Genomic DNA, 25,932 nt, shown 5'->3' on the forward strand with positions numbered 1-25,932 from the left:
TTGGGAGCACAGGTATTTAAGGAGGCTTCACAGGTTGGAGAGGTACTCTGGAGACCTGCAATAAAAGACTAAGGTCACACTTTACTTTGAGCTCACAGTGTTCAGTCTGACTCTTTCTCCATATATAACAGAACCGAGTGTACTGTAGCCAAGTTTGCTGATGATACAAAGATGGTTGGGAGAGCAAATTGTGAGGAGGACACAAATAATTTGCAAAGGGATATAGACAGGCTAAGTGAGTAGGCAAACATTTGACTGATGGTGTATAATGTGGGAAAATGTGAGGTTATCCATTTTGGGAGAAAAAATAGAAAAGCAAATTGTAATTTAAACGGAGAAAAATTGAAAAGTGCAGCAGTGGGGGTCCTTGTGCATGAAACACTCAAAGTTAGTGATACGTCCTTACTACACAGTATAAATGCACACGAGGCCCATGCTTGAGAGGTCAGTCTGTGACCTGTCCTTTATTCCTTAGCATTCAAGTGATGAAGGTGGGTGGAGCTTCCCCTTTTATACCTGAAGGTCCAGGTTAGGAGTGTCTCCCACCTAGTGGTCAGTGTTCTCATGGTGTACAACTTAGGTCAGTTTATACATGGGTTACAATGCTGGTTGAATACATGACATCACCTCTCCCCCCAAAGTCTTATTGGGATCACAGGTTGAGTCTCTCTGGTGGTTTACGCTCCCTTGTAGAGCGCCTGAGTTAGGGCTCTGGTTGTTGGGTGCTGGCCTGAGTGTCTGCTGTTTGCAGTGCCTCAGGCCTGTCCGGTCTGCCCACAGTGACTGGGCTCTCCTCCCTTTGGTTCCGGTGTTCGGTCACCTGTGGTGGAGTGAACTCTATATCGTGTTCTTCCTCTGCTTCTTCTATGGGGTTGCTGAACCTCCTTTTCGTTTGATCCACATGTTTGCGGCAGATTTGTCCATTGGTAAGTTTAACTACCAGAATCCTATTTCCTTCTTTGGCAACCACAGTGCCTGCGAGCCATTTGGGCCCTGCAGCGTAGTTGAGGACAAAAACAGGGGCATTTACATCAATACATCGCGCCCTCACATTCCTGTCATGGTAGTGATATTGTGACTGGCGCCTGCTCTCAACAATTTCTTTCATGGTGGGGTGTATAAGGGATAATCGGGTTTTGAGCGTCCTTTTCATTAGTAGCTCTGCGGGTGGAACCCCTGTGAGCGAGTGTGGTCGGGATCTATAGGCCAACAGGAGGCGTGATAAGCGCGTTTGTAGGGAACCCCCTTGGATTCTGAGCATCCCCTGTTTGATTATCTGCACTGCTCGTTCTGCCTGGCCGTTTGAGGCCGGCTTGAACGGTGCCGTTCTAACATGGTTAATTCCATTGCCTGCCATGAAGTCCTGGAATTCAGTGCTTGTGAAGCACGGGCCATTGTCGCTGACCAAGATGTCCGGTAGACCGTGGGCGGCGAACATTGCCCGTAGACTTTCTACCGTGGCAGAGGATGTGCTTGAATTTAAAATGTCACACTCGATCCATTTGGAGTAGGCGTCTACTACAACCAAAAACATTTTCCCCATGAAAGGACCTGCGTAGTCCACATGGATGCGTGACCAAGGCTTGGCGGGCCATGGCCAGGGGCTAAGGGGGGCTTCACTGGGCGCATGGCCCAGCTGGGCATACGTGTTGCACCTGCGAACACAAAGTTCCAGATCTGCGTCAATCCCTGGCCACCAAACGTGTGACCTGGCAATTGCCTTCATCGTGACAATGCCCGGGTTCCCATTGTGGAGTTCTCTGATGAACACCTCTCTGCCCATCTGGGGCATGACTACGCGGTTTCCCCACAGTAGGCAATCGGCCTGAATCGAGAGTTCATCCTTGCGCCTGTGAAATGGTTTAACTTTCTCAGGGCATGCCCTGTACGTGGCTGCCCAGTCCCCATTCAGGACGCATTTCTTGACTAGAGACAATAGCGGGTGTCTATTTGTCCAGACTTTAATCTGACGGGCTGTCACGGGTGAGCCTTCGCTTCTGAAAGCTTCAACAGCCATGACCATCTCAGCAGCATGCTCGGTAGCCCCCTCAGTGGTGGCTAGTGGGAGCCTGCTGAAGCATCGGCGCAGTTTTCGGTGCCCGGTCTGTGCCGAATTGTGTAGTCATAGGCAGCTAACGTGAGTGCCCACCTCTATGCGGGCCGATGCGTTTGCATTTATGGCCTTGTTGTCAGCCAAAAGGGACGTTAGGGGTTTGTGATCTGTCTCCAGCTCAAATTTCCTGCCAAACAGGTACTGGTGCATTTTCTTTACCGCATATACACATGCGAGCGCCTCCTTTTCTATCATCTCGTAGCCCCTTTCTGCCTGGGACAGACTCCTGGAGGCATAAGCTACCGGCTGTAACTGACCCTTGGCATTGACATGCTGCAACACACACCCGACACCATAGGACGACGCATCGCACGTTAACACAAGTTTCTTACATGGGTCATATAGCGTTAACAGATTGTTGGAACATAACAAATTGCGTGCTCTATTAAAAATCCTTTCCTGGCTGTCCCCCCAGACCCATACGCGACCTTTGCGTAGGAGCACGTGTAGCGGCTCTAGCAGCGTGCTCAATTTGGGAAGAAAGTTACCAAAATAGTTCAGGAGCCCCAGGAACGAACGCAGCTCCGTCGTGTTCCGGGGTCTGGGTGCTCTCTGGATCGCTTCCATCTTGGATGCAGTAGGGCTGATCCCGTCTGCTGCTACCCTCATCCCCAGGAATTCTACCTCTGGAGCTAGGAAGACGCACTTCGCCTTTTTCAGTCGCAGACCTACCCGGTCCAGTCTGCGTAGCACCTCCTCCAGGTTGTGGAGGTGTTCTGCAGTATCGTATCCCATAATGAGGATGTCGTCCTGAAAAACCACCATCCCTGGAATCGACTTGAGGAGGCTTTCCATATTTCGTTGGAAGATCGCGGCGGCCGAGTGAATCCCGAACGGACATCTGTTGTACTCAAACAATCCCTTGTGTGTCGTGATGGTGGTCAGCTTCTTCCAATCACTCGCCAGCTCCTGGGTCATGTAAGCTGAGGTCAGGTCCAATTTTGAAAAAAGTTTGCCACCGGATAGCGTCGCAAAGAGGTCCTCCGCTCTCGGTAGCGGGTACTGGTCTTGGAGTGATACCCGATTGATGGTGGCCTTGTAATCGCCACATATCCTGACCGACCCATCCGCCTTGAGCACTGGCACAATCGGGCTTGCCCAGTCACTGAATTCGACTGGCGAGATGATGCCTTCCCTCAACAGGCGGTCCAATTTGCCTTCTATCTTTTCCCGCATCACGTACGGCACCGCTCTGGCCTTGTGGTGCACTGGTCTGGCATCCGGGTTTATGTGAATCACTACCTTGGCCCCCATGAAAGTGCCAATGCCGGGTTGAAATAATGAGTCAAATTTGTCCAGGACCTGTGAGCATGATACTCGCTCCACAGAGGAAATTGCATTGACATCGCCCCATTTCCAGTTCATGACAACAAGCCAACTCCTCCCCAGTAGTGCGGGACCGTCCCCTGGGACAATCCAGAGTGGCAACCTGATCTCCAAATCTTTGTGGGTCACGACTACCGTGGCGCTGCCTAGCACCGGAATGATCTGCTTTGTGTAAGTCCGTAGCTGTGCGTCAATCGGCGATAATTTTGGCCTCCTGGCCTTGGATGCCCACAACTTTTCGAACTGTTTGATACCCATCAGGGACTGGCTGGCACCCGTGTCTAACTCCATTGATACTGGGATGCCATTGAGGAGCACTTTCATCATTATCGGTGGCGTCCTGGTGTATGAACTGTATACGTGCTCCACATGAACTCGCTGAACTTCAGCTTCCAGCAATTTCCTCCAGTGTCCATTTCTGCAATTTCTGCAGGTATTTTGCTTATCCCTGCAAACTCCGGCTGAATGTATGCCTCCACGCCTCCAGCATGAGTTGCGTTTTGAAACAAAAGGTCCCTTGCCAGTCGATTGTCCCTGACTGCCCCTGTTATTGTCCTTGAGTGCACCATTAACAGGTGTTGATGGCCCCATTACTGGCCGCATTGTGCCTTGCAATGGCGTATATTGCTGTTCAGCTTGCCATTGTCTCTGTCGAACTCCCCCTCTGGGTTCGACTACATGTTGGGGCATGCCTGACTGCCCTTGTCTGCCTGGAGAACTGTGTGCTGCTTTAACAATGTTGAATCTCTGTCCCAACCATTCCTTAACAGAGTACCTCTCGTCTGTTCTGCTAGTGGCCATGCTCGCATGGTTTAAATCCCAGTTTCTTGTCACCATTGATACGTCCTTACTACACAGTATAAATGCACATGAGGCCCATGCTTGAGAGAAGGTCAGTCTGTGACCTGTCCTTTATTCCTTAGCACTCAAGTGATGAAGGTGGGCGGAGCTTCCCCTTTTATACCTGAAGGTCCAGGTTAGGAGTGTCTCCCACCTAGTGGTCAGTGTTCTCATGGTGTACAACTTAGGTCAGTTTATACATGGGTTACAATGCTGGTTGAATACATGACAGTTAGTATGCAGGTACAGCAAATAATTAGGAAGGCAAGTGGAATGTTGACCTTTATTGCAAGGGGAATAAAGTACAAAAGCATAGAAGTCCTGCTACAACTGAACAGGTTATTGGTGATGCCACACCTGGAGTACTACGTATAGTTTTGGTCTCCGTATTTAAGGAAGGATATACTTGCATTGGAGGCTGTTCAGAGAAGGTTCACTAGGTTGATTCCGGAGATGAGAGGGTTGCCTTATAAGAATAGGTTGAGTAGGTTGGGCCTATACAAATTGTAGTTCAGAAGAATGAGAGGTGATCTTATTGAAACTTATAAGGTAATGAGGGGGCTCGACAAGGTGGATGCAGAGAGGATATTTCCACTCATAGGGGAAATTAAAACTAGGCGACATAGTCTTAGAATAAAGGCCCGCCCATTTAAAACTGCAATGAGGAAAAATTTCTTCTCTCAGGGGGTTGTAAATCTGTGGAATTCTCTGTCCCAGAGAGCTATGGAGGCTGTGTCACTGAATATATTTAAGTCGGAGATGGACAGATTTTTGAGTGATAAGGGAGTAAAGGGTTATGGGGACCGGGCAGGGAAGTGGAGCTGAGTCCAAGATCAGATCAGCCATGATCTTATTGAATGGTGGAGCAGGCTCAAGGGGCCAAATGGCCTACTCCTGCTCTGCTGCACGGACCTAGTGCGCACACATATCGCAGTGTGGGCTGGCCCGTGCTGCCCCTGGGTCTCTGGCCCTGAACTCACGCCTCTCCAGGGCCCCGATCACATCCCTCTACAGTCTCTCGCAGCTCCTTCGCCACGATTTCGCCGCTCCTGCTGTACCTGCCTATGCTCCAATCACCGACCTGGACCTTGATGACGTCACTCTTCGCTGCCGTCGCTCTCCTGCACCAGCTCACGCTGCTGCTTGAAGTGGCCTCCACGCTGCCCAGGGACCGCTCGCGGCCCCTTTTATGGCCCCGTTCTGCTACTGGTGTTCTCACATATGTTTGGGATTGATACAGGGCTATGGGCAGAGAGCAGGGCAGTTGGTTTAGTTTGTGGTATGTGTGCAGATCTACTTGTGTGTCTGTGTGTGTGGGGCTGTGTGGAGCTTGTGTATGTGTCTGTGCATCTATGTCTGTGCGTGTGTGGGATTGCATGTGTGTAAGTGTGCAGATACCAGGGCAAGAGTGCAGTGAAGATTCATAGAATGGGAACAGGAATGGCAGGGTAGAGTTCTGGACACCTCATTATAGGAGGGGTATTCAAGCCAAGAGATGGGAGGATAGAGTTCTATACAACACATTACAGGATGGGTATTCGGGCCCAGGAATGGGAGGGTAGAGTTCAGAGCACCACATTATAGGAGGGGTATTCGAGCACAGGAATGGGAGGGTATAGTTCTGGACACCACATTATAGGAGGGGTATTCAAGCCAAGAGATGGGAGGATAGAGTTCTATACAGCACATTACAGGACGGGTATTCGGGCCCAGGAATGGGAGGGTAGAGATCAGGGCACCACATTATAGGAGGGGTATTCGGGCCCAGGAATGGGAAGGTAGAGTTCTGGACACCTCATTATAGGATGGGTATTCGGGCCCAGAAATGGGAGGGTAGAGTTCAGCACAACTTATTATCGGAGGGGTATTCAGGGTGCAATGACTGCTGTCAGTACATTAGGGCACTAAGTTACAATGTAAGATTTGCTTTCATCCTTTTCCAGGTCCGGTGCCCCTCAGACTGCGAGGAGGTCTTGACTCATGTTCAGGGAGAGTCGAGGTGTACAACAATTCCACCTGGAGCACGGTTTGTGATCATAACTGGGACATCCTGGACGCCTCGATTGTCTGCAGGCAGCTCAAGTGTGGGGCTGCCGTGTCCGTGAGCACCGGCTTCACCCCAGGTGTAGGCCCCATCTGGCTGGATAATGTGGGGTGTGTTGGGACGGAGGCGACCATCAATGAGTGCCCGGCAGACCAGCGGAATATCAGCAACTGTACGCACAGCCAGGACGCTGGAGTTACTTGTTCAGGTCAGCAGTAATGGCGCGCAGCGCTAAAGAGTGTGGAATGTTCTGGCCCACACAGAGCAGGAAAGGACCAGGCTCCATCTCCGGCCTGTGCTGAGTTAGCTGATCACTCATTGAGGCTGAATGGGCCCCCTTCTGTTCCTGTGTAACAGTTTAGAGGGGCTGAGTGGCTTACTCCTGATCCTTCAAGGAAGGAGGGGAAACAAGTGGAGGATTAAAACCACAGTTGGAGAATGGCCCAAATCTTGTGTTGACCCTGACAGGTCCTTTCCCGGATACGAAGGGAGCAACCATTTGCATTACCAGCAAAAATTCCAGCCCTTCTCCTCAATACTCGATAGATCACTAGAGGATACCTGGGGAAATAAAGTCCGCTAGCACCATCGTTGCTTGCACCGAGAGATATGATCCTTTGATCTGGATGCCTGCAACAGGTCCCAAGGATCAACTTTTGGACCAATAGCGTAAGCCAGAAAAGGGTCATTTGGTTTGACTTGCGAAAGGGTGTTGGACGCTGGTGAACCCATATCTCAGCACCATGGGGAGAGGGGCAGTAGAAGACTGGTGGCACCTTCATCCTCAGCCTCCTCCTGTTCCTTCGAGGAGGTAGGGGAAATGAGTGGGGATTAAAACCACAGTAGCAGAAAGGCCCAAATCTTGTGTTGTCCCTGACAGGTCCTTTCCCGGTCAGACTGACAGACGGGAACAACACGTGCTCGGGGAGAGTGGAGATCCTTTACAATTCCACCTGGGGGACCGTCTGCGACGAGGGCTGGGACCTCACCGACGGGGACATCGTGTGCAAGCAGCTGAACTGCGGGAAGGCCGAGTCGCTAACTGGGGCCTACCGTGGCCAAAGGAGTGGAGATGTCCTGCTGAGCGTTGTCAGGTGTGACGGAACGGAGCGCTCCCTGGACCGATGCCTCTCCAACCCGTTCGGTGCCAACAGCAGTGCCTGTGGTCAGCATGCTGGTGTCGTCTGCTCAGGTGAGTTAGGATCTTTCATTACGCTTGTAATAACGCAACCGGCTGTTCCACATTTCTCGCACCAAGTCCCATTCACCCCTCACCCCCTGTACTCGCTGACCTACATTGACTCCCGGTCTGGCAACGCCTCAATTAAACAATTCTTATCCTAGTCTCCAAATCCTTCCTTGACCTTTGCCCATCCCTGGGCAGCCCATGCTGGTTTAAGTGCTGGTTTGCAGAGTGTTCCCAGATAGAGGATCAGAGACTCGTATGAGGAAAGGCATGCTTGCTATTGAGGGAGTGCAGCGAAGGTTCACCAGACTGATTCCCGGGATGGCAGGACTGACATATGAAGAAAGACTGGATCGGCTTGGCTTATACTCACTGGAATTTAGAAGGCTGAGAGGGGATCTCATGGAAACATATAAAATTCTGACGGGACTGGACAGGTAAGATATAGGAAGAATGTTCCCAATGTTGGGGAAGTCCAGAACCAGGGGATATAGTCAAAAGATAAGGGGTAAGCCATTTAGGACCGAGATGAGGAGAAACTTTTTCACCCAGAGAATTTGAACCTGTGGAATTCTCTGTCACAGAAAGTTGTTGAGTCCAGTTCGTTGGACATATTCAAAAGGGAGTTAGATGTGGCCCTTATGGCTCAAGGGATCAGGAGGTATGGAGAGAAGGCTGGGGTGGGGTACTGAGGTTAAATGATCACGATCTTAGTGGCAGTGCAGGCTCGAAGGGCCGAATGGCCTGCTGCTGCACCTATTTTCGATGTTTCTATGTATGAGTTGTGGAAACATGTTCTCACTTTGATCACCCGAGTGAGATTGTTGAATTTTTTCCGATACTGCGTAGCGGTTCTATCCATAACAGTGCTGCCCGACACCTCCGCAGCCACCTCTGCCAACATGGCCCTAAAAACCTGTGGCGTTGGCCTTCTCCCAGATGGAAGGAAAAATACCTCTCTCCTTCGCTCGACTGCCCCCACCATTGTATCCAACGGCAGATCACTGAACCGAGTGGCCCTTGCATTAGATCTTCCTTGCAGCTCAGTCAACTGGGATGAGAATGACCAGGTGCTGCCTGAAATGACATCCCTTTAAGAACTGGAATGAGCAGCAGCGTCATTATCAGTAAATGAAAGTGGGTGCTGCCCCGGTAATAACGCCCCTGTAATGCAGTGCCCCATTGATACCGCCTCACTGCATTTCTGAGGGGAAAGTGCCCAATTTCCCACAATTTTGCAGGTCATCGCGCCGGGCACTAAATGGTCAATCTTTTAAAACTTTGCGCCCCAAACGTGGCGCTACTGAATTTCGACCCCAAAGAGTTTACATTGATATCGTGCCTGTCACCACCTCAACCGCGAATGAAGTAAGTTCGACTGTGGTCACAATTGTAATGTTGGAACCATGGCAGCGATTTTGCACATAGCAAGTTCCCACATCCACTGATGAGATAAATGACCAGAGAATGCCTGTATTTTATTGGTGATGGGGTGGGAATGTTGGAGCCAGAACTCCAGGGAGAACTCCCCCTGCTCCTCTTCCAATAGTGGCCGTAGGATCTTTAATGCGCACCTGCGAGGGCAATTAGTGAGTCTTGGCTTAACATATCAGGTGAGCACCTCTGACAGTGCAGCACCTCCCTCAGTACTGATACCGGCAGTATCGGCCTGGATAATAGGATCAAAAACTGGAGCGTATACATCTATCTCTGGCAGTGCAGCACCTCCATCAGTACTGCTACCGTGAGTGTTAGCCTGGATTATAGGCTAAGTATTAGAGTGTATGATGACACCCAGCTCTACCTCACTACCACTTCTCTCGACCCCTCCACGGTGTCTAAATTGTTTGTCCGGCATCCAGTTCTGGAAGAGCAGAAATTTTCTCCAATTGAATATTGGGCAGACCGAAGCCATTGTTTTCAGTCCCCGCCATAAACTCCGTTCCCCAGCCACCGACTCCATCCCTCTGCTCAACCTCTGTCTGAGGATGAACCAGACTGTTCACAACCTTTGTGTCATATTTGACCCCAAAGTGAGCTTTCAACCACATATCCGCAGCATAACTAAGACCGCCTATTTCCACCCCCGTAACATCGCCCGTCTCCGCCCTTGCCTCAGTTCATCTGCTGCTGAAGCCCTCATCCATGCCTTTGTTACCTCTGGACTTGACTAATAAGCGCACTGCTGGCTGGCATCCCACATTCTACCCTATGCAAACTAGAGGTGATCCCAAAACTTGGCTGCCCGTGTCCTAACTCACACCAAATCCTGCTCACCCATCACCCCTGCGCTGGCTGACCTACATTGGTTTCCGGTTAAGCAATGCCTCGATTTCAAAATTCCCAGCCTTATTTTCAATCCCTCCATGGCCTCGCCCCTCCCTACGTTAAAGGCACTATTTATATATAAGGTGTTGTTGTAGACATCTACTTCTGTACGAGCAGCACCTCTCTCAGTATTGGCACCAGGAGTGTGGGCCTGGATTATGGGATGAAGAGTGCTGATTCAGAGGGGAGAGAGTGGGGAGCCAGTGAACAGAGCTGGAAATGATAATGAAATGTGTCAGAGGAGTGTGAGATGATTTTATTATTTTATTTTGGAGCTGGAGTTGATCTATTTCCTTGTGCGTGTGGGACAACGAGTCTTTGTTCAGCTGATGCAAATCCTGCCCTGTTGATGAGCAACCTGGGACCACAACCCAGGCCACTCGATTCAGTCTACAGTTACCAAGGGAGCAGTCATTTACATTACCAGCAAATATTCCAGCCCTTCTCCTCAATACTGGATAGATTACTGGAGGATACCTGGGGAGTCCGTTACCTCCATTGCTGCTTGCACCAAGAGATGGGATCTTTTGATCTGGATGCCTACAACAGGTCCCCTGGATCAACTTTTGGACCAATAGCATGAGCCAAAAAGGGGTCACTTGGTTTGATGTGCCAAAGGATGTTGGACGCTGGTGGAACCCATATCTCAGTACTATGGGGACAGAGGCAATAGAAGACTGGTGGCATTGGAGACTCACGATCCAATGCCCACTCTGCAACTGCCCACCACAGTTTGGGTTCTCTGAAGCATTGCCGAGGAACACAGTGCAGGGGGCGAAAAGAGAGCTGATAAATCCAGAGATGACCATCAGCTTTCTGGAGGTTCTGATGGAGAAGATCGGGAGAAACTGTTCTCAGTGGCAGGAGGGTCAGTAACCAGCGGACACAGATTCAAGATCATTGGAAGAAGAACCAGAGGGGGAGATGAAAAGAACTTTCAAAAGCAAATTGGATAAATACCTGAAGGGAAAAGATTTGCAGAGCCCTGGGCTAAGAGCAGGGGGAGAGGGATTAATTGTATATTAATTGTAATTGACTTGGTTGAAGGGACCTGTTTTATATGTAAACTTGTATTTACTGCATTAAAAGACTAAGGTCACACTTTACTTTGAACTCACAGTGTTCAGTCTGACTCTTTCTCCATACATAACAACTGGCGATGAGATACAGATGGTGAACCCAAAGATGCAGAGAACAGTGGGCATCCCGGAGAAATTCTTGGAGGGAGCTGATTGGGAAACTTTTGTGGAGCGACTCGACCACTGCTTCGTGGCCAATGAACTAGATGGAAACATAGGAACATAGAAAATAAGTGCAGGAGTAGGCCATTCGGCACTACCATTCAATAAGATCATGGCTGATCATTCACCTCAGTACCCTTTTCCTGCTTTCTCTCCATACTCCTTGATCCCTTTAGCCATAAGGTCCATATCTAACTCCCTCTTGAATATATCCAATGAACTGGCATCAACAACTCTCTGCGGTAGGGAATTCCACAGTTTAACAACTCTCTGAGTGAAGAAGTTTCTCGTCATCTCAGTCCTAAATGGCTTACCCCTTATCCTTCGACTGTGTCCTCTGGTTCTGGACTTCCCCAACATCGGGAACATTCTTCCTGCATCTAACCTCTCCAGTCCCATCAGAATTTTATATGTTTCTAGATGGGGAAGAGAACGCTGCCAAAAGAAGGGCGATCCTCCTCACCGTCTGTGGAGCACCAACGTATGGCCTCATGAAGAATCTGCTCACTCCAGCAAGGCCCACGCAGAAGTCGTACGATGATTTGTGCACACTGGTCTGAGAGCATTTGAACCGAGTTCTCTACACCCACTTCTCTTCATTCAATAAAGCTTTTTGTTGGCCAGCTCTATTTTTTTGGAATCTATAAGTTACTATCGGGTTCTTTTTTTTTTCTTACATATTGATTTACTTTCTCTGTTAATTTTACGTGGGCTTGAAGAATCGGAACCCAGGCCTTTTTTATTATTGGCCTTTTTTTTGTGCCTTTACCTCTTCTACCTGGGTCTCTGTTTATAGGACACTCCTCTAGACATGTTGTTCTCTAAATTAAATGAACCATCGGGTGGAAATGGCCTGTTTTCACCCTCAGTCCACTTTACCCATTTTTTTTTTTAGGTGGTAATTGAAGACTGACCACAATTCTGGAGCATGAAATAGGCTGATGTGCCCTTTTGTGGTGGTTTACTTGCTCCGGCACCCATTCTAGATGATTAAGATTTTCCACAGTTTCTGATCTCACAATCCTTTCGGCCAACTGAGTTCTCTACACCCACTTCTCCTGGCCGTTACGTGGCCTGAAAAGGCTCTTAATTCGGGCTCAGTCTGGATGTGTGAGAGATGTTGGCATGAACCAACCGCAGTTGATCAATCAGTTACTGTTTCTTTTCTCAATCAATCCTTGTTTTCCCGAATCACAATTTTCCCTAGTGACTCTTCCCGTTTCTCTAATTGCAATATCGCACAAAGGTATTCAACACAATAGTATAACAAGGACAACTAGGACAAACAATATTCACGCGAGTATACAAATCATAACCTTAAACTCTATCTCAACAAATAGTCAATTCTCAGCCTGCGTTGTACGCCACTACAGACCGAGTCCTTAACTTATCCTAATAAAACTTATAAAACTTACGGTCCCATTATCTGAACTCTTATCACATAAGAACCTTCAATCGATTAGCGCTTTTTTCCCCCTAATCTTATCACATAAGAACCGTTTTCCGAATCTTTACCTTAACTCTTATCACATAAGAACCGTTTTCCTAATCTTATCACATAAGAACCGTTTTCCTAATCTTATCACATAAGAACCGTTTTCCTAATCTGATCACATAAGAACCGTTGATCGAATAGCGCTCTTTTTACCTTTTCCTACTGAAAATCTCCCCGGGCTGCTTCAAAATATTTCCAGGACCAGATCTCTTCTGCCTGCAAGCTGAGAAAGAAATGATCACAAAAATAACTTTCAGCTCTCAAATGTCGAGTCTCGTAGATCGCAGCACCTCCCCTGTGGACGACAGATTACATATGCGATTCAACAGTGAAGAAACCTCTTGTGAGCAAAAGGCTCACCTTATTCTGGCCAGTGAAGCCATTCACTGAAGAGGCACTATACCCGCATAAGTTTTACTCACAGGTTAGAGAGTAAGCAATCTCGGTGGAACCTCCAAGAAGTAACTGTCGAAATCTCGACTCACAATATACAACTCAGACACCTTCAACCCGGCAGATATTCCTTTAATTTTACTTGCTAGCAAGGGAAAGGTCACACTCAGTCAACGGCTAAGTGAACACCTTCGAAATGGTACAATTTCACAAGATACTTATACAGTAAAAACCCATGTTATGGCCTCTTCCTGTGTATTGGTTATGTCTTGCAGTCAGTGAATACAGATAAAGAGTTAGTTACTACATCCTTGTCCTGACATGGTTTCCAAATATTTCCTTTTGTCAGGGTTATCAGTTGACTAGTCGAGCCATTACTCGATGAGAGTGTGGTAATGAGCTATTACTGGTATTGCATTGTGTCAGGATTATCCAGTTTCCTGGTCAGTTATCTTTTTGCATCAAATGGATGAGGTCTGTACCAGAGATAATGGCTGGTGGTTTGAGTATCTCAAAGGGTGGGGCGGAGTGGAACTGATGTTGTATGGATAATAGGAAAGCACCATGGAAGGTACCTGTCTCTGCAGGAGTTGTCTCATACCTGCCTGGTGGCTATTGATTAGTTATCAGCCATTTCAAGCCAGGTTTAGCTGTTTATGCAAACAGACTGTCTGTTGCAGAAATTTCTGGAAGGACCAGGACTCCATTTTGTTTTATATTAAAAGGGCCCAAAAATACAGTGTGGTACAGCTTAGATAAAAAATACATTTCCACATGAGGTACCGGTTCTACAACTACAAAAGGTTTGAAGCCCAGGAAGTGGCGAGTTATGTCGCCGTGCTAAGACGCCTTGCAGGACAATGCGAATTTGAAGGACATTTGGAGCACATATTCGGAGACTTTTTCGTACTTGGCATTGGCCACGAAACCATACTTCGGAAACTTTTGACTGCAGAGACCCCAACCTTGAATAAGGCCATAGCGATAGCCCAGGCGTTCATTGCCACCAGTGACAATATTAAGCAAATCTCTCAGTGCACAAGTACTGCTACAAGTACTGTGAACAAAGTGATGTTGGTTTTGAATCGCAACGTACAGGGCAGGTCACACATGCCTGCAGCTGCACGTCCGCAGATGTCTCAGAGTCCACATCAAGGAGGATGAATGCAAGGCCATTAACACTTTGTTGGCGCTGCGTTTCCATTTATGCTGATTCAAAGGGTATGTTTGCAAGGGCTGTGGAACAATGGGACACCTCCAATGTATGTGCAGGCGAGCTGCTAATCCTGTTAAACCTGCAAACCAGTATGTTGCAGAGGAGGACAGATCCACAGAGGAGCACGACGAACCAGAGCCTCAGACCGAGGAGGCAGAGGTACATGATGTGTACACATTCACCATGAATTGTCCCCCGATAATGCTGAATGTTGAACTAAATGGACTCCCATATCAGTGGAACTGGACACGGACGCGAGCCAGTCCATCATGGGCAAAAAGACTTTCGAAAGACAATGGTGCAACAAGGCCTCAAGGCCAGTCTTAACTCCAATTCATATGAAACTAAGAACTTACACGAAAAAACTGATTCCCGTAATTAGCAGTGCTACCATAAAGGTCTCTTATGATGGAGCGGTGCACAAGCTACCACTCTGGGTGGTACCGGGCGATGGTCCTACGTTGCTCAGCAGGAGCTGGCTGGGAAAGATACGCTGGAACTGGGATGACGTCCGAGCGCTATCGTCTGCTGACGACACTTCGTGTGCCCAGGTCTTAAACAAGTTCCCTTAGCTGTTCGAACCAGGCATTGGGAAATTCCAAGGAGCAAAAGTGAAGATCCACCTAATTCCGAGGGTGCGACCCATCCATCACAAGGCAAGAGCAGGACCGTACATGATGAGAGAAAGGGTAGAGATTGAGCTAGATCGGCTGCAACAAGAGGCATCATTTCTCCAATCGAGTTCAAGAAGTGGGCCAGCTCGATCATTCCTGTCCTCAAGGGAGATGGCACCGTCAGAATCCGTGGCGATTACAAAGTAACTATCAATCATTTTTCCCTGCAGGACCAATACCCACTACCAAAGGCTGATGATCTCTTTGCAACGCTGGCAGGAGGAAAGACGTTCACGAAGCTGGACTTGACCTCGGCCTACATGACGCAGGAGCTGGAGGAATCATCGAAGGGCCTCACCTGCATCAACACGCACAAAGATCTTTTTATTTATAACAGATGCCTGTTTGGAATTTGATCAGCGGCGGCGATATTCCAGAGAAACATGGAAAGCTTACTGAACTCGGTCCCGCACACCGTGGTCTTCCAGGATGACATCTTAGTCACAGGTCAGAACACAGCCAAGCATCTGCAGAACCTGGAGGAGATTCTTAGTCGACTCAATCGCATGGGGCTCAGGTTAAAATACTCAAAATATTTTTTCCTGGTGCCTGAAGTGGAGTTCTTGGGAAGGAGGATTGTTGCCGACGGCATCAGGCCCACCAATGCGAAGATGGAGGCTATCGAGAATGCACCGAGGTCATAGAACGTGACGGGGCTGCGGTCATTTCTGGGAATCCTGAACTACTTTAGTAACTTCTTACCGGGTCTGAGCACACTGTTACAACCACTGCAGGTCTTACTACGAAAAAGAGATGAATGGGTTTGGGGCAAAAGCCAAGAAAATGCCTTTGTAAAAGTGAGAAAATTGTTATGCTCAAACAAATTGCTTGTGTTGTATGATCCATGTAAGCGTTTGGTACTAGCATGTGATGCGTCATCATATGGTGTCAGGGGGTGTGTATTGCAACAAGCTAATGATTTCGGGAAACTGCAACCGGTTGCTTACGCATCCAGCAGTCTGTCTAAGGCTGAGAGAGCCTACCACATGATTGAGAAGAAGGGTTAGCGTGTGTCTATGGGGTAAAGAAAATGCATCAAATACCTGTTTGGGCTAAAATTCGAATTGGAAACTGACCATAAGCCACTCATATCCCTGTTTTCCCAGAGCAAACGGATAAATACCAGCGCATCGGCCCGCATCTAGAGATGGGCGCTCATGTTGTCCGCATACAACTACGCCATCCGCCACAGGCCAGGCACAAAAAACTGTGCCGATGCTCTCAGTAGACTGCCATTGCCCACCACGGGAGTCGAAATGGTGCAGCCCGCAGATTTAGCCATGGTTATGGAAGCATTTGAGAGTGAGCAATCATCCGTCACTGCCCAGCAGATGAAAACCTGGACGGGCCAGGATCCCTTACTATACCTAGTCAAAAGCTGAGTGCTTCGCGGGAGCTGGTCCAGTGTCCCAGTGGAAATGCAGGAAGACATAAAACCGTTCCAGCGGCGCAAAGACGAAACGACTATACAGGCAGACTGCCTTCTGTGGGGCAATCGTGTAGTGGTTCCCAAGAAGGGCAAAGACACTTCATCAATGACCTCCACAGGACCCACCCAGGCATCGTAATGACGAAAGCGATAGCCAGATCCCACGTGTGGTGGCCCGGTATCAATGCGGATGTGGAGCCCTGCATTCACAGATATAATACATGCTCGCAGTTAAGCCCAGGGAGAGGCCGCTAAGTTTATGGTCTTGGCCTTCCAAATCCTGGTCTAGGGTACACATCGACTATGCAGGCCCGTTCTTGGGTAAAATGTTCCTTGTGGATGTAGATGCGTACTGCAAGTGGATTGAATGTGAGATAATGTCGGCTAGCATGTCCGCTGCCACAACTGAAAGCCTGCAGGCCATGTTTGCCACACACGGCCTATCCGATGTCCTGGTGAGCGACAATGGGCCATGTTTTACCAGTGCTGATTTCAAAGAATTCATGACCCGTAACGGGATCAAACATGTCACATTTGCCACGTTTAAACCAGCTTCCAATGGTCAGGCAAAGGGAGCAGTGCAAACCATCAAGCAAGGCTTGAAGAGGGTAACTGAAGGCTCGCTGCAGACTCGCCTATCCTGAGCCCTGTTTAGCTACTGCACGAGACCCCACTCACTCACTGGGATCCCACCCGCTGAACTGCTCATGAAAAGAGCACTTAAGACAAGGCTCTTGTTAGTTCACCCTGTTCTACATGAACAGGCAGAGAACAGGCGGCTTTAACAAAGTACATACCTTGATAGCGCAAATGTGTCATGCGAGATTGAAATGAATGATCCTGTATTTGTATTGAATTATGGACAAGGTCCCAAGTGGCTTCCCAGCACTGTTGTGGCCAAAGAGGGGAGCAGGGTGTTTCGGGTCAAACTTTCAAATGGACTCATTCACCGGAAACACTTGGACCAAATCAAACTCAGATTCACAGGCTATCCTGGGCAACCCACCTTGGACTCTACCTTTTTTGATCCTCCAACATACACACCAGTGGCAACCGGCACCATGATTGACCACAAAGCAGAACCCATCATTAACAGCAGCCCAGCCGGACCCAACACACCAGGCAGCCCAGCAAGGCCAGCTGCACAGCAGCCCAGCGAGGGCCCAACAAATGATTCAACAACACCAGCTTTCACACCGAGACAATCAACCAGGGCAAGAAGGGTCCCAGATTGACTCACATCGTAAATAATTACAATATTGACTTTGGCGGGGAGTGTTGTTATTTATGTAAACTTGTATTTACTCTGTACTGACACCAGAGGGCTCATCCCGTGGAGTCCCAAGGGATCCATAATCCCTTGGCAGCACAGGTATTTAAGGAGAGTTTACAGGTTGGAAAGGCACTCTGGAGACCTACAATAAAAGACTATGGTCACACTTTACTTTGAGTTCACAGTGTTCAGTCTGACTCTTTCTCCATACATAACAGGACCGAGTGTGCTGTAGCCAAGTTTGCTGATGATACAAAGATGGTTGGGAGAGCAAATTGTGAGGAGGACACAAAAAATCTGCAAAGGGATATAGACAGGCTAAGTGAGTGGGCAAACATTTGACTGATAGAGTATAATGTGGGAAAATGTGAGGTTATCCATTTTGGCAGAAAAAATAGAAAAGCAAATTATAATTTAAATGCAGAAAAATTGAAAAGTGCTCCAGTACAGAGAGACCTGGGGGTCTTTGTGCATGAAACACAAAAAGTTAGTATGCAGGTACAGCAAATAATCAGGAAGGGGAAGGCAAGTGGAATGTTGACCTTTATTGCAAGGGGAAATAGAGTATAAAAGCAGAGAAGTCATGCTACAACTGAACAGGTTATTGGTGATGCCACACCTGGAGTACTACGTACAGTTTTGGTCTCCGTATTTAAGGAAGGATATACTTGCATTGGAGGCTGTTCAGAGAAGGTTCACTAGGTTGTTTCCGGAGATGAGAGTGTTGACTTATAAGAATAGGTTGAGTAGCTTGGGCCTATAAACATTGTCGTTCAGAAGAATGAGAGGTGATCTTATTGAAACTTATAAGATAGTGAGGGGGCTTGATAAGGTGGATGTGGAGAGGATATTTCCACTCATAGGGAAAACTAAAACTAGGCGACATAGACTTAGAATAACGGCCTGCCCATTTAAAACTGCGATGAGGAAAAATTTCTTCTCTCAGAGGGTTGTAAATCTATGGAACTCTCTGCCCCAGAGAGCTGTGGAGGCTGCGTCACTGAATATATTTAAGTCGGAGATAGACAAATATTTGAGTGATAAGGGAGTAAAGTTTTAGGGAGAGCGGGCAGGGAAGTGGAGCTGAGTCCATGATCACATCAGCCATGATCTTATTGAATGGTGGAGCAGGCTCAAGGGGCCAAATGGCCTACTCCTGCTCTGCTGCACGGACCTAGTGCGCACACATATCGCAGTGTGGGCTGGCCCGTGCTGCCCCTGGGTCTCTGGCCCTGAACTCACGCCTCTCCAGGGCCCCGATCACATCCCTCCACAGTCTCTCGCCGCTCCTTCGCCCCGCTACTGCTTGAAGTGGCCTCCACGCTGCCCAGGGGCCGCTCGCCGCTCCTTTTATGGCCCCGTTCTCCTGCTGGTGTTCTCACGCAGTTTTGGGATTGATACAGGGCTTTGGGCAGCGAGCAGGGCAGTTGGTTTAGTTTGTGGTGTGTGTGCTGATGTACTTGTGTGCCTGTGTGTGTGGGGCTGTGTGGAGCTTGTATTTGTGTCTGCGCATCTATGTCTGTGTGTGTGTGGGATTGTATGTGTGTAAGTGTGCAGATACCAGGGCAAGAACGCAGTGAAGATTCATAGAATGGGAACAGGAATGGCAGGGTAGAGGTCTGGACACCTCATTATAGGAGGGGTATTCGAGCCAAGAGATGGGAGGATAGAGTTCTATATGGCACATTACAGGAGGGGTATTCAAGCATAGGAATGGGAGGGGAGAGTTGTGGACACCACATTATAGGAGGGGTATTCGGGCCCAGGAATGGGAGGGTAGAGTTCTGGACACATTATAGGAGGGGTATTCGGGCCCAGGAATGGGAGGGTAGAGCTCAGGACACCACATTGGAGGAGGGGTATTCGGGCCCAGGAATGGGAGGGTAGAGTTCAGGACACCACATTATAGAATGGATATTCGGGGTGCGATGACTGCTGTCAGTACATTAGGGCACCAGCTCACAATGTAAAATTTGCTTTGGTCCTTTTCCAGGTCCGGTGCCCCTCAGACTGCGAAAAGGTCTTGATTCGTGTTCGGGGAGAGTCGAGGTGTACAACAATTCCACCTGGGGCACGGTTTGTGATCATAACTGGGACATCCTGGACGCCTCGATTGTCTGCAGTCAGCTCAAGTGTGGGGCTGCCATGTCCGTGAGCACCAGCTTTGCCACAGGTGTAGGCCCCATCTGGCTGGATAATGTGGGGTGTGTTGGGACGGAGGCGACCATCAATCAGTGCCCGGCAGACCTGCGGAATATCAGCAACTGTACGCACAGCCAGGATGCTGGAGTTACTTGCTCAGGTCAGCAGTAATGGTGCGCAGCGGTAAAGAGTGTGGAATGTTCTGGCCCACACAAAGCAGGAAAGGACCAGGCTCCATCTCCGGCCTGTGCTGAGTTAGCTGATCACTCATTGAGGCTGAATGGGCCCACTCCTTTTCCTATGTACCTGGTCCAACAGGCTGAATGGGCCCCCTTCTGTTCCTGTGTAACAGTTTAGAGGGGCTGAGTAGCGTACTCCTGATCCTTCAAGGAAGGAGGGGAAACGAGTGGAGGATTAAAACCACAGTCGGAGAAAGGCCCAAACCTTGTGTTGACCCTGATAGATCCTTTCCCGGTTATGAAGGGAGCAACCATTTGCATTACCAGCAAAAATTCCAGACCTTCTCCTCAGTACTCGATAGATCACTAGAGGATACCTGGGGAAATAAAGTCCGCTAGCACCATCGTTGCTTGCACCGAGAGATATGATCCTTTGATCTGGATGACTGCAACAGGTCCCAAGGATCAACTTTTGGACCAATAGCGTGAGCCAGAAAGGGGTCATTTGGTTTGACTTGCGAAAGGGTGTTGGACGCTGGTGAACCCATATCTCAGCACCATGGGGAGAGGGGCAGTAGAAGACTGGTGGCACCTTCATCCTCAGCCTCCTCTTGTTCGTTCGAGGAGGTAGGGGAAATGAGTGGGGTTTAAAATCACAGTAGCAGAAAGGCCCAAATCTTGTGTTGTCCCTGACAGGTCCTTTTCCGGTCAGACTGACAGACGGGATCAACACGTGCTCGGGGAGAGTGGAGATCCTTTACAATTCCACCTGGGGGACCATCTGCGACGAGGGCTGGGACCTCACCGACGGGAACATCGTGTGCAAGCAGCTGAACTGCGGGAAGGCCGAGTCGCTAACCGGGGCCTACCGTGGTCAAGGGAGTGGAGAGGTCCTGCTGAGCGTTGTCAGGTGTGACGGGACGGAGCGCTCCCTGGACCGATGCCTCTCCAACCCGTTCGGTGCCAACAGCAGTGCCTGTGGTCAGCACGCTGGTGTCATCTGCTCAGGTGAGTTAGGATCTTTCATTACGCTTGTAATAATGCAACTGGCTGTTCCACACCTCTCAGACCAATCCCGTTCACCCCTCACCCCCTGTACTCGCTGACCTACATTGACTCCCAGTCTGGCAACACCTCAATTAAAAAATTCTTATCCTCGTCTCCAAATCCTTCCTTGACCTTTGCTCATCCCTGGGCAACCCATGCTGGTTTGAGTGCTGGTGTGCAGAGTGTTCGCAGATAGAGGATCAGAGACTGGTATGAGGAAAGGCGTGCTTGCTATTGAGGGAGTGCAGCAAAGGTTCACCAGACTGATTCCCGGGATGGCAGGACTGACATATGAAGAAAGACTGGATCGGCTTGGATTATACTCACTGGAATTTAGAAGGATGAAAGGGGATCTCATGGAAACATATATAATTCAGACGGGACTGGACAGCTAAGATACAGGAAGAAAGTTCCCAATGTTGGGGAAGTCCAGAACCAGGGTACATAGTCTAAGGATAAGGGGTAAGCCATTTAGGACCGAGATGAGGAGAAACTTTTTCACCCAGAGAATTTGAACCTGTGGAGGCCATTAGCACCTCCGATACCGCCTCACTGCATTTCTGAGGGGAAAGTGCCCAATTTCCCACAATTTTGCAGGTCATCTTGCCGGGCACTAAATGGTCAATCTTTTAAAACTTTGCGCCTCAAACGTGGCGTTACAGAATTTCGACAGTTTACTTTGACATCGTGTCTGTCACCACCTCAACAGCGAATGAAGTAAGTTCGACTGTGGTCACAATTGTAATGTTGGAACCATGGCAGCGATTTTGCACATAGCAAGTTCCCACATCCACTGATGAGATAAATGACCAGAGTATTTTATTGGTGATCGGGTGGGAATGTTGGACCCAGAACTGCAGGGAGAACTCTCCCTGCTCTTCTTCCAATAGTGACCGTAGGATCTTTAATACGCACCTGCGAGGGCAATCAGAGGCTTGGCTTAACATATCAGGTGAGCACCTCTGACAGTGCAGCACCTCCCTCATTACTGGTACCGGCAGTATCGGCCTGGATAATAGGATCAAAAACTGGAGTGTATACATCTATCTCTGAGAATGCAGCACCTCCATCAATACTGCTACCGTGAATGTTAGCCTGGATTATAGGCTAAGTATTAGAGTGTATGATGACACCCAGCTCTACCTCACTACCACTTCTCTCGACCCTTCCACGGTGTCTAAATTGTTTGTCCGGCATCCAGTTCTGGAAGAGCAGAAATTTTCTCCAATTGAATATTGGGCAGACCGAAGCCATTGTTTTCAGTCCCCGCCATAAACTCCGTTCCCCAGCCACCGACTCCATCCCTCTGCTCAACCTCTGTCTGAGGATGAACCAGACTGTTCGCAACCTTGGTGTCATATTTGACCCTAAAGTGAGCTTTCAACCACATATCCGCAGCATAACTAAGACCGCCTATTTCCACCTCCGTAACATCGTCCGTCTCCGCCCTTGCCTCAGTTCATCTGCTGCTGAAGCCCTCATCCATGCCTTTGTTACCTCTGGACTTGACTAATCAAGCACACTGCTGGCTGGCATCCCACATTCTGCCCTATGTAAACTAAAGGTGATGCTAAAACTTGGCTGCCCGTGACCTAACTCACACCAAATCCTGCCCACCCATCACCCCTGCGCTGGCTGACCCACATTGGTTTCCGGTTAAGCAATGCCTCGATTTCAAAGTTCTCAGCCTTATTTTCAATCCCTCCATGGCCTCGCCCCTCCCTACGTTAAAGGCACTATATATATACAAGGTGTTGTTGTAGACATCTACTTCTGTACGTGCAGCACCTCTCTCAGTATTGGCCCCAGGAGTGTGCGTCTGGATTATGGGATGAAGTGTGCTGACTCAGAGGAGAGAGAGTGGGAAGCCGGTGAACAGAGCTGGGAATGATACTGAAATGTGTCAGAGGAGTGCGAGAGGATTTGAATATTTTATTTTGGAGTTGGAGTTGATCTCTTTCCTTGTGCGTGTGGGACAACCACAATTTGGGTTCTCTGAAGCATTGCCGAGGCACACAGTGCAGGGGGCGAAAAGAGAGCTGATAAATCCAGAGACGGCCGTCAACTTTCTAGAGGTTCTGATAGAGAAGATGGGGAGAAACTGTTCTCAGTGGCAGGAGGGTCAGTAACTAGCAGACACAGATTTAAGATCATTGGCGGAAGAACCAGAGGGGGAGATGGAGAGAACTTTCAAAAGCAAATTGGATAAATACCTGAAGAGAAATATTTTTCGAGCCCTGGGGTAAGAGCAGGGAGAGTGGGATTAATTGTTTTGCTCTTTTAACGTGCCAGCACAGACACGATGGCCTCCGACCGAGAGATTCTAATAAAGGATCATCCTTCACACTCACTGTGTGATTCTGGCACCAGACTGAATTTGAAGGCACCGCCCCTGTCTGAAAGGATTTGCAGTGTTGTGATGGTGGGGCCTCTCCGATGGCCCCCCAGGTACAGGAAGGACTGGTTCTGGCCCAGGACTAGTAACCCAGACGTTGTGCCACCATGACAAGTTGTGTAACTGTGTAGAATGTTCTGGCCCACACAGCAGTAAAGGCATAGGCTCCATCTCTGGCCTGTGCTGAGTTAGATGATCACTCACGAGTCTGAATGGGCCCACTCCTGCCCCTATGTACCAGGTCCGAGAAGCTAAATGGGCCCCCTCCTGTTCCTGTGTACAGATTCGAGGGGTTGAATGGACCTACTCCTGTTCCTATGTAACATGTTCGAGGGGCTGAATGGCCTCCTTCGGTTCCTGTGTAACAGTTTTGAGGGGCTGATTGCCCTCCTCCTGTTCCTTCGAGGAGGGAGGGGAAACGACTGGGGATTAAAACCACAGTAGGAGAAAGGTCCAAATCTTGTGTTGTCCCTGACAGGTCCTTTCCCAGTCAGACTGACAGACGGGAACAACATGTGCTCGGGGAGAGTGGAGATCTTTCACACTTCCACCTGGGGGACCGTCTGCGCCAAGGGCTGGGACCTCACCGACGGGGACATCGTGTGCAAGCAGCTGAACTGTGGGAAGGTCAAATCAGTAACCGGGGCCTACCGCGGCAATGGGAGCAGGGAGGTCCTGCTGAGTGGTGTCGGGTGTGATGGGACGGAGCGTACCCTGGACCGATGCCTCTCCTACCCGTTCCGTACCAACCGCAGTCCTTGTGGTCAACACGCTGGGGTCATCTGCTCGGGTGAGTTAGGAGCTTTCATTACACTTGTAATAACGCAACCGGCATCGATTTTAAAAATTCTTATCCGAGTGTCCAAATATTTCCTTGAGCTTCGCCCATCCCTATCTCTGTAACCTCCTGCAGCCCTACAATTCTAATCCTTATGTTCAAATCTTGCCATGGCCCTCGCTCTTCTCGATCGCTGTAACCTCCTTGGGCTTAAGTATCCCGTCTTCATCAGGACATCGCTCCATCAGTACTGCCCCTCCAACAGGGCAGCACTCCCTCAGTACTGCTCCTCCAACAGTGCTGCGCTCCCTCAGCACTGACCCTCCAACAGTGCAGTGCTCCCTCATCACTGCCCTTCTGACAGTGCAGTGCTCCCTCAGTACTGCCCCTCCCACAGTGCAGCACTCCCTCAGTACTGCTCCTCCGACAGTGCTGCGCTCCCTCAGTACTGACCCTTCAACAGTGCTGCACTCCCTCAGTACTGACCCTCCAACAGTGCAGTGCTCCCTCAGTACTACCCCTCCGACAGTGCTGCGCTCCCTCAGTACTGACCCTCCAACAGTGCTGCGCTCCCTCAATACTGACCCTCCAACAGTGCAGTGCTCCCTCAGTACTGCCCCTCCGACAGTGCAGCGCTGTCTCAGTACTGCCCCTACCACAGTGCAGCACTCCCTCAGTACTGCCCCTCCGAAAGTGCAGCGCTCCTTCAGTACTGGCACTTGGAGTGTCGGCCTGGATTTTGTGCTCAAGGCTCCGGAGTGGGGCTTGAGCCCACAACATCCTGACCGAGAGGTAAGACACCGATGAATGGCTGACTCCGAGGAGGTGGTTGGAATTGGAGGCTGGAAGGTGATGAGCCTCTTTGTGTTGCTTGTGTTCCAGGTGGGGGGTTGGTGAGACTGGAAGGTGGAGACGACATGTGTCGTGGGAGAGTGGAGATCCTTCACCAATCTGTCTGGGGAACGGTTTGCAGTGATTACTGGGACCTGCACGACGCGCAGGTCGTGTGCCGGCAGCTCAACTGTGGGAGGGTGATTTCAGCCACCACCGGAACCTCCTTTGGGAAGACCAGCGGCCCAATCTGGTTAGATGACGTGCTCTGCGACGGGACTGAGTCAAGCCTCGATCGATGTGTCGCGTCACCGTGGGGCGAACATAACTGTCGGCACAGTGATGATGCTGGAGTTCAGTGCTCAGGTAACAGTGCGCTAACCCGGTGAGAATGGGCACCGGCAAATCTCCCAGTCGGGCAGTATTTGATGAGCGGGCGAGTCCCGGCCTGTGTGGAGTTAGCCGAACTCATCCAGTGTGGTACTGATCCCACACGTACAGCAGGTAAAGCCTAGGCTCCAGTCTCGGTCTGTGTGAAGTTGGCCAAACTCACCCAGTGTGGTACTTGTTATGTATGAATAAAGAGTCTGACTGGATGCTGTGAGCTCAAAGTAAAGTGTGACCTTAGTCTTTTATTGCAGGTCTCCAGATGCCTCTCCAGCCTTTGAGGCTTCCTGAAGTACCTGTGCTCCCAAGGGATTATGGGATCCCTTGGGACTCCAGGGGATGAGCCCTCTGGTGGCTGTATAAAGTATATACAAGTTTACATATATAACAACACTCCCCACCAAAGTCAACAGTGTACCTATTTACAAGGTGAGACAATCTGGGGCCCTTCTTTGTCTGGTTGATTGTCTCGGTGCAGATGCTGGTATTGGTGAACCGTCTGTTGCGCCCTCGCTGGGCTGCTTTGCAGCTGGCCTTGCTGGGCTGCCTGATGTGGTGAGTCCTGCTGGGCTGCTGTGGATGATGGGTTGTGTTTCGTGGCCAACCGCGGAGTCG

General features: G+C 49.5%; 2 protein-coding genes across 2 annotated transcripts in view; both read left to right on the forward strand.

Annotated features, from left to right (window-relative positions):
- The window catches only part of LOC139230184 (soluble scavenger receptor cysteine-rich domain-containing protein SSC5D-like), a 45,445-nt gene extending 25,574 nt beyond the window's left edge, over positions 1-19,871 (forward strand). The window contains exons 2-4 of the mRNA XM_070862025.1: positions 6,223-6,531; positions 7,204-7,515; positions 19,552-19,871. Of these exons, the coding sequence (XP_070718126.1) occupies positions 6,223-6,531; positions 7,204-7,515; positions 19,552-19,871 (941 nt within the window). The remainder of the gene's footprint in view (positions 1-6,222; positions 6,532-7,203; positions 7,516-19,551) is intronic.
- The window catches only part of LOC139230185 (scavenger receptor cysteine-rich domain-containing protein DMBT1-like), a 163,850-nt gene continuing 157,788 nt past the window's right edge, over positions 19,871-25,932 (forward strand). Inside the window, exons 1-4 of the mRNA XM_070862026.1 lie at positions 19,871-19,883; positions 20,576-20,887; positions 23,800-24,111; positions 24,982-25,296. Of these exons, the coding sequence (XP_070718127.1) occupies positions 19,871-19,883; positions 20,576-20,887; positions 23,800-24,111; positions 24,982-25,296 (952 nt within the window). The remainder of the gene's footprint in view (positions 19,884-20,575; positions 20,888-23,799; positions 24,112-24,981; positions 25,297-25,932) is intronic.

The sequence above is a fragment of the Pristiophorus japonicus genome, chromosome 19 (genome assembly GCF_044704955.1).
Source record: "Pristiophorus japonicus isolate sPriJap1 chromosome 19, sPriJap1.hap1, whole genome shotgun sequence".
In the NCBI taxonomy this organism is placed as follows: Eukaryota; Metazoa; Chordata; class Chondrichthyes; family Pristiophoridae; genus Pristiophorus; species Pristiophorus japonicus.